At 28.9% G+C, this 15,619-nt stretch overlaps 1 protein-coding gene across 1 annotated transcript in view; it reads right to left on the bottom strand.

The window, feature by feature from the left end:
* Positions 1-14,465, bottom strand: part of LOC107445428 (BMP and activin membrane-bound inhibitor homolog) — a 56,848-nt gene extending 42,383 nt beyond the window's left edge. Inside the window, exon 1 of the mRNA XM_016059813.4 lies at positions 14,181-14,465. Coding sequence (XP_015915299.2) covers positions 14,181-14,292 — 112 coding nt within the window. The 5' untranslated portion in view covers positions 14,293-14,465. The remainder of the gene's footprint in view (positions 1-14,180) is intronic.
* Between the last annotated feature and the right edge of the window lie 1,154 nt (positions 14,466-15,619).

Genomic DNA, 15,619 nt, shown 5'->3' with positions numbered 1-15,619 from the left:
GATTAGATTATAGAGAAAACCTATAGAGAACTATACTTTGAGCATAAGTCAATAATATTGAGGGGATTTATTTATTCTCAGGCATGGCGGAGGAATAAATTATAACATGTATAAAACAACTGTAAATCAGTGATTAAATAAATAATTTGCTGATTCTTAAGGTATTAAACAGTTGATAAAGTAAGTAAATTAATCTTTCACTTTTTCCGGATATGAATTGAGATAAAAAATAAAACTAAAATAACTAATAAACATGAATAAATTTACATTAGTCAAAATATAGAAATAAAAAATTCGGAAATAAATGTATATCATAATGCATAAGTTATTATTAAAAAATAAAGAATTATAGTTAAAAAAATAAGTAAAGTAAATTTTTACCACTTTCGAGTGTGAATTAAGACAAAAAATAAGTAAAATAACTCATAAACATAAATAAATTTAAATTAGTGAAAATATTGAAACAAGAAAATAGGAAATAAATGTATAACATATTAAAAAAGTTATTATAATTGTATGTATAATGAAAAAATTCAAAGGTATTAATAATTTAGACTACTAAAAAAATTATGGAAACTTTTGGAAAAAGGGAATATTTTTTAAAAATATTTGTTTCATAAAAACAATTTTGTCTCTAAAGTCATACTTTTTTCCTTGAAATTTTTGTAATATTTATTTAAATTATTTAGTGTTAAAAATTTGAATATTTTTATGAGTTTCACATAATGGTTAGAGTTATTAAGATTAATTTTACTGTATCTTATCTTACCCTTCCCGTTCAGCATCCACTTCATGTTAAAAATTTGTATTGTATTAATCTCTCAATTTCAATAAATTTAAATACAATAACTCAATTTATCATACAATAATCTTGCATTATAAAATACCACAAATATGTGAAAACACATTTTGATTTGAAAAAAACTTAGCTCAAAATAGCACGACGTTATTTTCTTCAAAATATTCACGTGGTTTAAGTACCACCGTTAAAGATTGGTTTAATTACATAGTTGTAAAATCAATATAAGGCACTGAATGCTTTCGAGTAATAGCAGAGATTAAAGATTCTCGGAACTTTGAAACGCATTATCCTAAATTTCTAGGATTATGCAGATTTACTACACAGGTTAATCTATTACTGGATTAACCTGGTACATAGCCACTTTAATTTAAACAAATTTAAAAATAGGCGAGAAAATCTAGTGAAAGTTAAATTTATATCAATAAGTAAAATATTATTGTTTATACAATTAGGCAAATTTTTAATTATCTACTGTTTAATTTTTGGTGTTTATTGGAGAACAAAATGTTATACTATAAAATAATGTTACACTATAAAAAAATTTTGGTAAAGAGAGTATCGGCACTCTGTTCACTTGGGGTGCGGGCGGAAACTTTTTACCATGAAATCCAATTTTAAGAGAACATGTAACCGAACAAAAAATCTGATATACCGTAATTTTTACAATAATTATTTCATTAGAGTGATTCAGTGATTTTACGGTCATTATTATTGCAAAAATGACGCTATAATATTTAATGGTAAAAATTGATTTTACGGATGATAATGCTTCCTAATACTTTATAGTGTAATTTGATCCAGAATTGTTTACAGTGTTGTCCAGCGTTAGTAAACAAAGGAGGGCGGGGGAGTTAGATTCGAAATATTGAAGTCCATTTCCTCTTACTTTTCAAATAAACAGCAATTCTACCACTTAAGAGTGTCGTATTTGTAGAATTAACCACACAAGGCTCATTTAAAAAAATTCGAACCGTTCTAGTAATTTTAGTGAAAATAAATCTTGGTTTCATGTACACTTACCCCGATTTTTAGTAATTTTCATAAATTAAAAAAACTTTTTAAAAATTAAAAGCTACGTGTTATGAACGTAACACAATATATTACGCCCGTAATAACAAGAGTTTTTAAAAAAAATTAAAATTTCGAGCAGTTTTTACAAATTAAGCTAAGTTTAAATGACTTCAAGACTTATTTTCACATGAATTGTTAGAACTGTTGGAATTTTCTTTTAACTGAGTTACATGCTTTTAAAGTTTAAAAATACAACATTCGTAAATGGTGGAATGTCCCTAAACTGAAAAATTTAAAACTTAAGTGTTTTCATGAAAAAAATTACGTATAGTTTTAAAAAATTTAAGCAAATTCACAAATTAATGTTAATTTTCTAAATTAAAAAATAACATTAAATAAAATATCATCTGAATTTTTTCTAACGTTAAAAATTATTTTTTACATTGCTGCCTTAAAAATAGATTTATTTAAACGATTGAAAACTATCAAAATTCTAAATGGGAGTAACATGACATAAAAATAAACAAGCATTTAAATGTCTTTGTGAAGTTACAAATTAGTGTACCAACATAACAAGTACCAGATCTTTCGAAATTGACTGTTAAATTTTGAAAATCATTAAAAAACGAAATGGAATGTGATAAAAATGTTTGGCTTGCGGCATTATGGTTAGGAAGATAGAAAATTTTAACCCATTGACTTTCACAGTTAGTTAAACTTTCTGCCAATAAGTGGCACTGCAGAAAAAGAATAACTACGTATCGAAGTCATTAAAATTTGTTCAAAATGATAACTGGAAAATATTTTAAAAATAATTTTAAAAAAAATATAAAAAATTTAGAACAGCATCTGAACTGTATTCATCTGAACTAATTTCACACCGAAAGAAAAATTAGAAAATTAAGAAAGTATAATCGACGAAGAGTCATTATACCTTCATTTAAAACGAAAAAAAATTTTTGATAATTTTATTATTAATAAGATAATAATAGATAATTTAGCAATGCCGTAATCTTTATTTAAAATTTTTAAAAATACTCCCTATTAAGCAGACAAAAATATCAAATTCACAGAAAAAATTTAAAGAGCGGGTATTTTTTGTAAAAACTAAAGGACAAGACCTATGTTTTTCAAGTCTTGCGCATAATTATATTTGTTTCAAATCGATTACACAGATGATGAAAGCTGTTTAAGTTTTACACATAAACGGCGACATCTTTCTTAACGATCTTTTCTTTTTACATACTCTACATTTAATGCATCTGCTTTTGCTTGCATGAAAAATAAACCAATTTACTTTTGTGAAAAAAATACTGCAACTTTCAGACATCTGTTTTTAGCATTATTTTAACGCACTGACAACAATACATATTTTACGTATTATCTATTACATCATTTTAGTGATGCTTGGGAGGTTTATAAAGATGTGGAAAATTTGTTTACAGTAAATCCACAAAACAGACAACAGCTGTTGATGTCTCAAAAGAACAGGGGGATCAGTGAGGAGGAGGAGGGTTGAGATGGAACGGGCATTATCTCCCTAAAATCAGCTGAGTTTGGCATTTAAAGAATAAGCCTTCATTCTTTCCAATAAAGAAAAGGGTCTTTGAACCATAACCGTAGCTATTGTCAAATCCAAGGAATCAAAGATCTCAGAGATTTTGGAATATTTTTTTTGCAGTTCATCTTATGTTGCTTATGGAGCAAAAATTTAAAAGTAATCGATTTTAGAAAAACCGGTGTCTTTGCTGGATACGTCAAATTATTTAAAATGTTTTTAAACAGTTTATAAATAAGAAAACTCAGCAAGAATCAAATTGATTTTTAAAATCTCTTCCAATGAATAATTTTTTTAGTTAATTTTGTAAAAGAAAACACAATAAATATAATTTATGTGATTTAAATGAATTTACCCTGGAATTTTAAAGCCAGTTTTATTAAGAATTAGAAAAGGTTGGATGCTTGACGTTTTTTATTTTGCTAAAATTTTAAGAAAATGTTCTTTATGTGAAACTATTATACTATTCAGAAGAGGCAAAACTTTCTTTTGCCAAAATTGAATAATGACATTGACACCTATTTTATGTTTTAATACATCTATAGTAACTATTAGAGGAGTTTTGGAGCAAATGTCAAGGGTCATTCAAAATAATGTTTCTTTCTTAGATACGACAGTCAAAATCTACTAGCTGCAACATAGGTACATATTTCAGTAAACTAATGGGCTGGGAAGGGGAAAAAAACGAGAAATGTGTGTTGCACAGTAAGTGCGGCATTACAAATTTATCTTTAAGTTGTGAAAATTTAAAATTTAACATAATTTTAATGGTTATAAGCTGCTGTTTCCAAATGTGGAAAAGTATGAAATTTGCCGGAAAAGAAACCTTAAATATAACAGAAACAAAATAAATTCCCAGATCTATGGTAAAAATTCAATTTTATACTATAAGGTTCTAAGCTTTAAAATACATTACTGAGAAGAAATTATGGTAAATTTGGATTTTTTTTATAAAATGTAGTTCAGGCATACTCTGGATTTTGGATAACTGATCCTCGCCTTCGCGTTGAAGATAGCTTTTGACGCCATCTTGAATTAACTTATGGAGAGGAGGTCAAAGAGGTGGTCTAAGTCAAAATTACTTGCTTCAATCTATAGAAATGAAACATCGTTTCCGATGTATCGAATAAAACTAAATCCAAGACGGTAGGTTACAGGAGTTTTGATGTATTAGACCTGTGTACTTAGACCTATTTACAAGCCTGACAAGCGATATATTGGATTCTTTAGGTGGGCAGAAGAATCGACGCGAGCTTTTCAAATGAAAAAAAAAAAAGTTTTCGGGAAAGTCTGAAAGCTCGAATAGACCCCGGTCTTTAAAAAGGGTTGGGATCTCATTTCAATCGGCTTGGTAGCAAGGGTGAGTAGTCTATAAACAACCTATCATGAGCAATGAAACTTACGTTTTCTTAAATCTTACCACTGACTTATAAGAATAATAGCTGGCCTATTGCTTGTCCCACTTAGTCATAACACTTTTTTCGTCAGAAAGTTTTTGGAGAGACTACGTAAGAAACAACAAAAATATCAATATTCCAAATGTGTAAAAGATGAAACCTCTACTTCCAACTGCAACGTCTGCCTACTTGAAGTACCAGAAATCACCTTAACTAATTATTTCACATGCATATTAGCTCCAGGACATTTCACTGAATAGTGGGGTTTCTTGAACTCGAGTTTAAGGTACATGAACATTTACTCTACAGTTTTGCTGCTGTAAATAATTCCCCCCTTTCATAAATGAAAATCAATGTTGCAAAATCTAGTAAAAAAATTATCTGATTAATGTGACAAAATAAAAAATTTAAATTCCAAGCGTTAAATATAATAATATTACGTATTCATGGAAACTTCTATCATAATTGAATACGAAAATAAAATATTCTAAAAAATCAACAGTATAAAAAAAATATTAGGAGCAGCCTTTTATTTCCAAGTTTGTCATCTGATTAAGAAATGGTGACATTTTCTCGCCGAACTTTTGACGCTAAAACCCACTAATCTCTGAGTTACGAAAAAGACATCACTGAACATTTTTTCTCTTTTCCCCCTTAATAATAAGCTCTGAAAACCTAACCAGTTTCTTTAGTAAGTGAATATTTTCTACTTTACCTCAGTTTAAATAGCATATTTTCTTGTAGAAAATATTTAACCTTATTCACGCATCATGCTTTTCTCTCCGTAGCGAATCAGTGGTTTTAGAAAGAGATATTTTATCGGTTAATTAAATAAGCAGAATACTCAGTGGAATAGCGAAGCATTAATTGCCAAGAAAGTACTTAATTTTATGGTTTTTCTAAATTATAAAAGACTAGTTAAGTTAGATACTAAAGATAGTGAACAGAAGGTATTCTCTACTTAAATTCCTTTAAATGGTCTCTTTCCTTATGACTTCAGACATGACTTGGGCTATTAATTTCAATTGATTGTTGAATTTTTCAGAAAAAAACAGATTAATTAATACATTTTATTCAATTTTCGATAATCTTTCCCTTTAATGTTCGTATGAAATAGAAGCCAATAATTTATTTTTCCGAGAGAAAAATCGTTTAATACTTTGACGAATACTAAAATAAAGTGTTTACGTAAAAAAATTTAAAGCATAATAAATAATTTGCATTATAAATTACGAGAACAGTCACAAATTACGATGAAAGGGTTGGAAAGGGGAAAAAATTTTATTATTGCAAAATGCGATATTGTAATAAATATTTAATTTGTTACGATTACAAACATAATTTTACTGTTGTTGTCTAAAAGCATCGAAACTAGTTTTCGATACTTTTGGAAGCTTGTACTTTCGTCTTAATATAAGAAGGGAAATGGCTACAAGCATTTGCTGTATGTTTTATTTACTGTAGAATCATTACATCATTTGCACAGGGAAAACAAACTATTTTCGTGAAAAAAGAGATTAACTTATTAATCTAATTTACAGGATGGTATGGAATGCGATTCTGCTGAAAGCCAAGGTCCACCCGGGTTAGATGATATTTTAAATTAAGGACGAAGTTACAGTTTTTGATTAAGTCACGATTATCTAGAGTTAAAGGTATTGAACTGGGATTTGGAAGACCGAGGGTTCGATCCCCAGCTGCGACTCGAGGCCCACCTAGCTTCAGATAGATACCAGCTTGTCTAGAAAGTAAAAGCCGCCTGAGCGCAATGCTGACTACACTGCGACATTTATGCCGCTGTTCACGAAATTGTAAAGCCTTGTAGAGTATCTACCACTACAAAATTACAATTCACTAGTATATAGGACATGTTAACTCGATTCTATGATGAGGTACCTTTTCACAGAGGAAGGTTGACATTGTCGATAGCTACTATTCCCACATTGATGACCCGGACGTGATGTGAACATGCCTTCCTTGGCAGAAACGCCCACTTCGATATGAGCACGCCTACCTAGACACGAACGCCTACTTCGATGGATGGACCGCATTGAACAGTTGACTTGCTACTTGTGACTGCGACATTATCCACCTCCTCGCACTGTTGCTACTCAGTCTCGTCACGATCACGCACAGCGTCTGCTTGCATACACTGGACTGCTAAAGGCAACACAGGAGTGACTACGACCGTGAACTTAATACAGCTCTCACATTCAGCATGCAAAAGTACTGTGATCTTAATACAGCTCTCCCGGCTTCGCACAAAAACAGCAGTGACTCAACTAGTGGCATCCATGTATCGAATTCTATCACCGTTATAATTCTGGTGGGGGAGTACTGTAGAGTATCTACCACTACAAAATTACAATTCACTAGTATATAAAACATGCTAACTTGATTCTATTGACATTGTCGATAGCTACTATCCCCACTCTCTGGTTGGCAACGGGCTACTGTGGGAATGCTTTTTTTTAAAGTTTTTTGTTTTAAAGATGAAGCCATATATTTCATAGACTTTTTCACAATGCTTAATTTATTTCCGTATGGGATTCCTTTTAAAGTGCTTAAAAATATTCATCTGAGTAACAAATGCTCCCCATAAAACCGAAATATTCACCCCAACTCTAAAAGTGGATACTAAAGCGAAGAGCGAAAAGCGATTGATTTTGTGGTTAATTTATTTCGTGAGGAGTCCCGGAGTCATTATTCATTAGGAGTGAATATGGCACAAATATTCGCCGGAGAAAAGGATTACGGGAGTGATTGAGTGGAGAGAATTCCAGGAAAAGGGAAAATATGGAACAAATCGGATAGGGAAATGACAAAAAGATATGCTCTACACAAAGAGTCTCTTGAAATCTGATAGAATCGTCGAAATACGAGGCCGGTGTGATTTCACAAATAAAGACTGTGTTTGCGAAGGGAGCTGTTTGCAATTAAAATTAGTTAATGACTACAGCTAAAACTAGAGATACTTTGTTTTTTTAATGTTTTACAATAAAATGTCAACTCACACAGCAGTTTATTTATTTAAGCAAGATAAAAATTGACGCAAATTGCTAATGATGGACAAAATCATTACCTATAAGCTTCATAATTTGTAAATAGTTTTCAAAATATCCAATAATTATTTACAGCTACTTTAAAAAAACCTTAACAGCAATGTTTAATAAGAAGTTTTTACCAACAATTTTAAAATAATTTTATTATCAAAAACGTAAGTTTTTACAAAAGATTTTGCCTAAAAAGATTGAAACTAATCTTTTCATAGATGTGCGACCTTATATACGCACAATACAAACAAGAGCATTATTAAGAATTTATAATTCAAATATTTTTTTTGGTTGCAAAATAATGAATCAATTAAATTTCTAATATTCTAATTAAATATATTACCAGGGGTCTGTCCAGACATTTGGTGAAAGGTCCGTTTTTCGTGAAATTGTGAAACAATTACTCACATTCTTTCAACCAGGGTCCGCTTTTATGAATTTGTGCAAATAGGGTCAGTTATTGCAAAAAATAATTTTTTTTTCAAGGATTTTTTAAATTGTAAAGACATACAAGATTACGCTCAATACTGTAAAATTATAATTAAAAAAATTAAATTTTAAAAAATAAACAACAATTGCTGCTTCTAAATTAGAGATGCAACATACAAATATTTGGTATTTAGCCTATACTGCTGAACGCAGAATATTAATTTCGGACGAATAATGGAAGAATCGTCTGCCGAAGTCAAAACTTAATTCGTTTGCATCCATCTTTCTTGTTTTCTGCCCTTGAAAGGGTTTATTCGATTAACAAAATAATAATGAAGATAAGCAAATTTGTGAAGGGTTCGATTAAAAGAAAAATCATTTTGTGAAGGGTCCGTTTTTAAGTTAAAATATTTTGTGAAGGGTCCGTTTTTATGAAAATATATTTTGTGAAGGGTTCGTTAACGGACCCAAATTTCTTCTAAACAGACCCCTGATTACCCAAATATAACATTTTTTGTTAGAAAAAGATGAAGGAATAAGAAATCAAGAAACTATCTCCAATTTATTTGCTTTCGATGAATTTTTTTCTGAACATCGTTTTTCTTCAACTTTCTGAAGTTTTATGGACTAAATTGAGAACATTTCGGGAATCAGAAACAACGAAATAGAGTATTAAGGCGATTCCAAGTACAGTGTAAAAAATTTCCGGATCAAATTACGGTAAAAAGTACTGGCACTCTTTGTGACGGTACTTTTTATCATAAAATCCATTTTTATTGATCTTTACAGCTCATTTTTACATGTTAAGAAACAAAAAAAACTGATGTATCGTAATTTTTACTGTAAAATCACTGAATAATTCTTATTAAATAAAAATTACTGAAAAAGTACAGTACACTATTTTAAGGTAAGAATGGATTTTATGCATAATGCTCCCAAAGTACTGGTACTTTATACCATAATTTTATTCAGAATTAATTTACGATGTTGGAGGGGGGGAGGGCAATGTGTATGCAGGTTTTCTTAAGCACATGCAGTAATCATTATAGGAGAAATTTGGGGGCTCTGATGGACCATTCACAAAATTTTTTATTGTTAAAACAAACCCTTCCAAAATACTTCATCGTAAAAATGGGTCGCTCACAAACTATTTTATCCGAAAATTGGAACTTTGTAATATTTTGTTTTCTATTATAGAAATGAAATACATTCTTATGTAACACAGAATTGATAAAGCTTAAAATTCATAATTTCAAGACTACAACTCCCTATAAGACATGGTTTCTGTGAGTTCTTTCCTCAAAAACAGGACTTTACTTTCTCATATATACCAAATTAGAACCTTAAAAAGAACCCGATTCTAATTTTAGATTCATAAAATTTCCAGTACATCTTTAGCAAATTTACAAGAGCAAGAGATACCACAAAAAATCTAAACAAATGATTTATTTTTAAGATTTTTCCTAAATCAGGACCCAGTTTTCATAAATTCACTAAAATATGTGTAGATTTACCACAACTTAAGAAAATTTAGAATAACACCAAATTTTATTGGAATTTTTATGTATTTTACTTTTGGCACTGTGTCAATCCAAGCATAGACACATTTTATTTACAATTTTTTTGGACAAATATAAAAATGATTATATTACGTGTGGCACAAAAAGGTGGAATTGTCCACTAACTTTCAGAAACATTGCAAAGTGATGTTAAAAAACTTATTGTCGCATATATTTCAGCTACTGAAATTAAACTTTATACGACTTAAAAAGTTTTTACATTTAATTAAGGTGCTTTTTCATACGCAAATCTTTAAAAATATTTTTATTAACATTTTAAATTCGTATAATACGAAATATACAGCTCGTAAATTTCTATAACATTTTTAATAATCGTGATCCATTACGAAGTGTTATTTTAATTATTAACACCTTGTTATTTGTATCCCGGTTTAATTACTTTTTATGACCGTTTTAAAATACGCACTGGAAAAAAAATGTAAAGCTCAAAAATATGTAAAAAAGTTTTCTATATTAATTGAAAAGAGATTTAATTCTTCGCTGTACAAAAAGTTGAAAAAATTCTTTTATGACTTTTTAAACCTATTTAAAATTGAATCTGAATCGGAACATTTTTTCTTTCTTTCGCGAAATCCTCTTTTGATAAAATGTTTTCATTTCTAATTAGTTTTACAATAATTTTTATTTTCATCAAAAAGTTGTGAAAACTTAGTTCAAGTTCTTTAAATGAATTCTTCTTAAAAAGTATAATTGTTTTCTAAGAAAATGAAACACTTTTTAATATTTCCATTATAAAACTAGTTCACAATGTTAAATGCAATCAAAATATGCAAAGGTGACGTTGCATTTTCAAAAAAAATAAAATAGATTTTTTTAATCTTTTTAGTAAAATTTTCTTTTTTTTCCTAACTTTTCCTATTTAAGTTTTAATGGCTTTACCATTTTATAATTTAGTTATTTTATATGATATTTTTGTTTAGTTGGTACTGAGTTTATTGAAATCTCTTGGGAAACAATCGGTAATTCTAAAACAGCAGATTAATGACATTTACGTTTCATGTCATTGCTTTACGCTGAGGCAGGATGCTCAGAATTATTTATCAGCATAAACGACTTTTTTAAATTTAAACTGATGTTTTTTTAACACAGTCTGGCCAAATTATAATTTGCCTTCTTTCTCTGGTGAATTCATTTAGCTTTTTGAACAGCAGATCTGATGATTACCCAAATGCTTCGTATTTCAAACAATTAGAATGCATTATTGCGTTTGCTTAAGATACACAGGGCGCCAAAGCGGAAAAAAAAGAAAAGAAAACGGACTACCTTGAATATCTTTTGATTTAATGATCGGATTTTCGCGTTTTAGAACTCAATCTTAATAGCTCAAGGACGTGACCTCAAAAATGCTAATTAATAAATACAGACGATATTTTAAGTTACGAAATCAGACACAAAAACGTTCTTTCTTTAAATAAACATTCCATTTCTTCGACAGATTCGGATTTCTGACCAAAATATAGGTGGTAGCCGCAATCTGGGCATTATGCTCCCAATAGTTTGGTCAGGAGAGAGATCTAAAGCTTGGACCCCTTAATTTTAATTTTACTTTTTGCGTATTTCACCACATCTCGAGAACTTTTTAAACGAATTGAAAAAAAATTTTTCTCAATTATATAATTCGTTTACTCAAAGACAATACCGGGCAAAAAACTATTAGAAAATATTTCTTATTTCTTATTATTTCCTTTAAGAATGGTCGAAAATTTTTGAATACTAAAGGCGTACAATTTTAAATAGTAAAATTTTTGTGTTGCTTTAAAGAATGTATTGTATATGGAAAAATACAAAATTTGAACGAAATCGAACGAATAGTTGCTAAGAAATTGAATTTTAAAGAAGTTAGACTCTTAAAATTGATTTTTCATGAACTTTTCGACCGATTTCGATCAAATTTCGTATTTTGCTATATAAAATTACATTCCTTAAATTGATGCTAATTTTCTTAAACCTTACTATTAAATTTTTCTATCATTCTTAAATAAAATAATAAAAAATAATAGTAATTTGCATGGAATTATCTTTTTACAAACAAATTTTATAATTGTGTGAAAAATGCTTTTAATTCGCTTAAAAATTTCTTGAGATATGGCTAAATACGCAAAAAGTAAAATTAACATTAAAGGACCCATACTTTAGTTCGCTCTCCTAACTAACTAACCCCCATATTTTACGGGTCAAAAATTTTAATCCATCGAAAAAAGGTATGCTTAATTAGAGATAGTACGCTTTTGTGCCGTAACTTAAAATATCGTCTGCGCTTATTAAGAAGCATATTTAAGGTCACCCCATCGAGCCATTAAGATTGAGTCCAAAAACGTGAAAATCCGATCATTAGATCAAACGTTATTAGGCTGGTCCGTTTTTTTTGCACACTGTACAATGCGTAATTGAACGAAAATCTTATTAATTTTTGGTCTTCTGTTGAATTTTTACGTGCTAGATACAATCTTAATGGTTCGAAGGCTTAATAAACATGCTAATTTAGTGCCCACGGCATTTCTACATTCTACTAAAAAAAGTGCCTTCACTAAAAAAGCAAACACTAAATATTTTCCGGTACGGTATAAATTACGGAATAAGTACCGACACATCATCCATAAAATCCCTTTTTACTGTGAAATTTTTGCCGAAATTTTTACAGGCATATTTATTCCTTTAGGATAATTCAGTGATTTTATTGTAATTATACTGTGAAAATTACGGTATATCAGATATTTTGTTCTGTAACATATTCAAGCAAAAATGGAGTTTACGATAAAGAGTACCGGAACCTGTGGGTCGGTACTTTTTACCGTAATTTGTTCCGGAACTTCTTATGATATGCCTGATTTCGAGGGATTGTTAATCCTCAAAATTTAATGGGACAAACTAAAAAACATAGTCTGGGTGATATAGGTAGAAGAGCAGTCAAGCATTTGTTTCTCATATTTTTATTTTCACTTATTGCATATGTCATCAACTCACGTAATTCGTATTTTAAACTATTTGTTTTATAATAATTATTTCACGGATTCCCTTAAAGTTTTGAAATTTATCTTTTAAAATCATGCAGATTAGTGCAAAAATTTGTATACATTCATATCTAAGTATTTTGGACCATTTATAAATTAAATGACTAAAAATAATAAATAACAGTATAAAGTAATTTTTTACTTGCACTTATTTTTATAGAAACAAATTTAATGATTCTGTGTAAAACTACCTTCATTTGCTTCATTGATTTTAGAGATATAAAAAAATACACGAAAAGTGAAATAAACATTAAGGTGCCCAAATTCTCAATCACTCTCCTGCTTAAATTAGTGAGACCATTTTCACCACAGATTGGCTTCCTCCGGAATTTCGTAGATGAAAGAAGATAAAATGTTCTTTTATTTGGTGTATGTTCCTGTGATAAATTTCGTAACTTAAAATACCGTCTGATATTGTATATCACTGGTTTTTAAACAAATTGGGGTTTTTTTTAAAAGAAAAAAACCATCCACTACTTCTTTACATTTAGTGCAATTATAAAATAAAAAAAGATTAACAGTGGTGATTTTCTTAAAAGAAAATAAAAAAAATTATGAAAATAAAAGAAAATCATTTATTAACATTGAAATTAACTAAATAAAAAAATATATATAGAAAGCAAGATATTTTTATGATAAATATTATGTTAAAAAAATTTAGTCTGCCAATTTTTTTTGAAAAGAATATCAGCAATTTCAAAATCTTTTATTTCTTTATATTTAGTATTCGACCTTAAAAGCCATACTTAAGTATTCATAAATATCAAAAAAATCTTTTTTAATAATTATTATTAAAAATTTCTGTTGACAAACAAAAATTACCTTGTTTTTAGATACTTCTTTATTTAAGCAGATTAATTTACAATATAATGCTTATTTTAGGGTAAAAATAATGAATTGTTTTTAATGGAAATTAAAAAAAATATTATATTTTAATGAGTTTTATTCGGAATTAAATAAATTACAATTACTAATTCTACAATTTAAATTAAGTAACGAGAATTCTTTTTCTTGTAACAGGCTAACACTTGGAATGACAAATAAATTTTATCACATCTTTTTGTTAAATATATTGATGTACTGTCATTTATTAAATTGGTCTCCTGTCCAATAAAAACTGTAGTTTAAAATGAATTTTCAGGAAGTCTAATGACCAATCTAAGTCTAATAACGAGCAAAATAATGAGTCTAATATTTTTAAAAATCAAAATACTTAAAGACACTGGAGAGTCACTTCTATATCAGTCCTGTTTTTTTTTTGCAATAACATGATATACTGCTAAAAATATAAAATTTCGGCTTTAATTTTTTTTTAATTACAGAAAAAAAAGAAACTCACCCTTAACAGTGGATATCCCTGTATGAAATGTGGACATCAAAAGTAAAATTGTAAATAAACATCTGGACAAAAACTTAGTAGTCTCAAAATAACTATTTTTATCGCTATTCATACTCAATTCTATAGTACAAATTACTACAGGTAAATATTCTGCAAAATTTTAGCACGCGAAGCCAAGCACGTCACATTGCCAGCTATAGCTGGAGAACCTCATTGCCTACCCAAACTGAATTTCACTGCCGATTTCGGGCATCTGAAAACTTCGCGCGCTTCCCAAATATCTACAGGACAAAATTCTTCACATAAGGTTGCCAAGCTCGATGGCTTCGCCAACTTACGCGCGCCAAAAGATTACTGAACTTTCAGAGAATCGCCGATCCTTTCTGATATATCTTTATTACCGCTATTCTTCTAAAAATTATTTTTAATACCTTTTCAAAAACTCAATCAATTTTTGATTTTTCTAATCCATTTTTACAAGGCATGATATATATTTTCTTTCCTTTTTTCTCTTTTATATTTTTCCTTTACCAAAGAAACAGAAATGTAATTAACGTTTTCGTACGGAACTAGAGATTTAAATGAATATTTAAATTAATAACAATTTCTAATTAATCAACAACAATAAATAGTTTGCGTATTACTCTCTTATAGTGCCAGAACCGTTTGTGTTAGGTTTCAGAAATTGGAACAGCTGTTGCAAGGTGTAGTTTTTGCCACGATCTTAAGATCGTTCAAAAATTTCAATTAATTCGTTCGGAAAATGAATTTTTGGGATAGATTTAGCATTAGTCATTAACAAGAGTCAATTAGTCATTAATGTAATCAACGTTTTTGTATAGAACTAGAAATTTATATGAATATATAAATTAATGACAATTTATAATTAATCAACAGCAATAATAGTTTGCGTATTACTCTCTTATAGTACTAGAACCGTTTGTGTTCTGTTTCAGAAATTGGAACAGCGGTTGCAAGGTGTAGTTTTTGCCACGATCTTAAGATCATTCATAAATTTCAATTAATTCGTTCGGATAATGAATTTTTTGAGTAGATTTAGCATTCGCCATTATTAAAAATTAAACTACAAAAAAATCTACTTTTAATTGTTTAAAAGATAAAATATTAGATGTTTGCAAACAATCCAATAAACAACGAGTTTTAGAAGGAGTTTCTGTCACGTTCTTTAATAATTATGTATCTTTTATAATTATGTCAAAGAAGAATGAAATTAATTAACTAGTTATTCATTTATGTCATGAACTAGTCGCGAGCTTTACTCTTTTGAAGCTTGTTTCTAAAATATAAATAGTTTAGAATTAAAGGCTCTAGAAATAATAAATAAATAAATAAAACATGTCAGTTAAGGGCGAATTCATCAGGAAAATTGCCTGATTGTAGAAAATCTTGACTGTCTTGTGTTAGCGACTATACCATGA

Source organism: Parasteatoda tepidariorum, chromosome 7 (assembly GCF_982258835.1).
Source record: "Parasteatoda tepidariorum strain Cologne lab strain chromosome 7, Ptep-v5.0, whole genome shotgun sequence".
Taxonomy (NCBI): Eukaryota; Metazoa; Arthropoda; class Arachnida; order Araneae; family Theridiidae; genus Parasteatoda; species Parasteatoda tepidariorum.
This window is presented reverse-complemented; position numbering and strand designations above follow the sequence as displayed.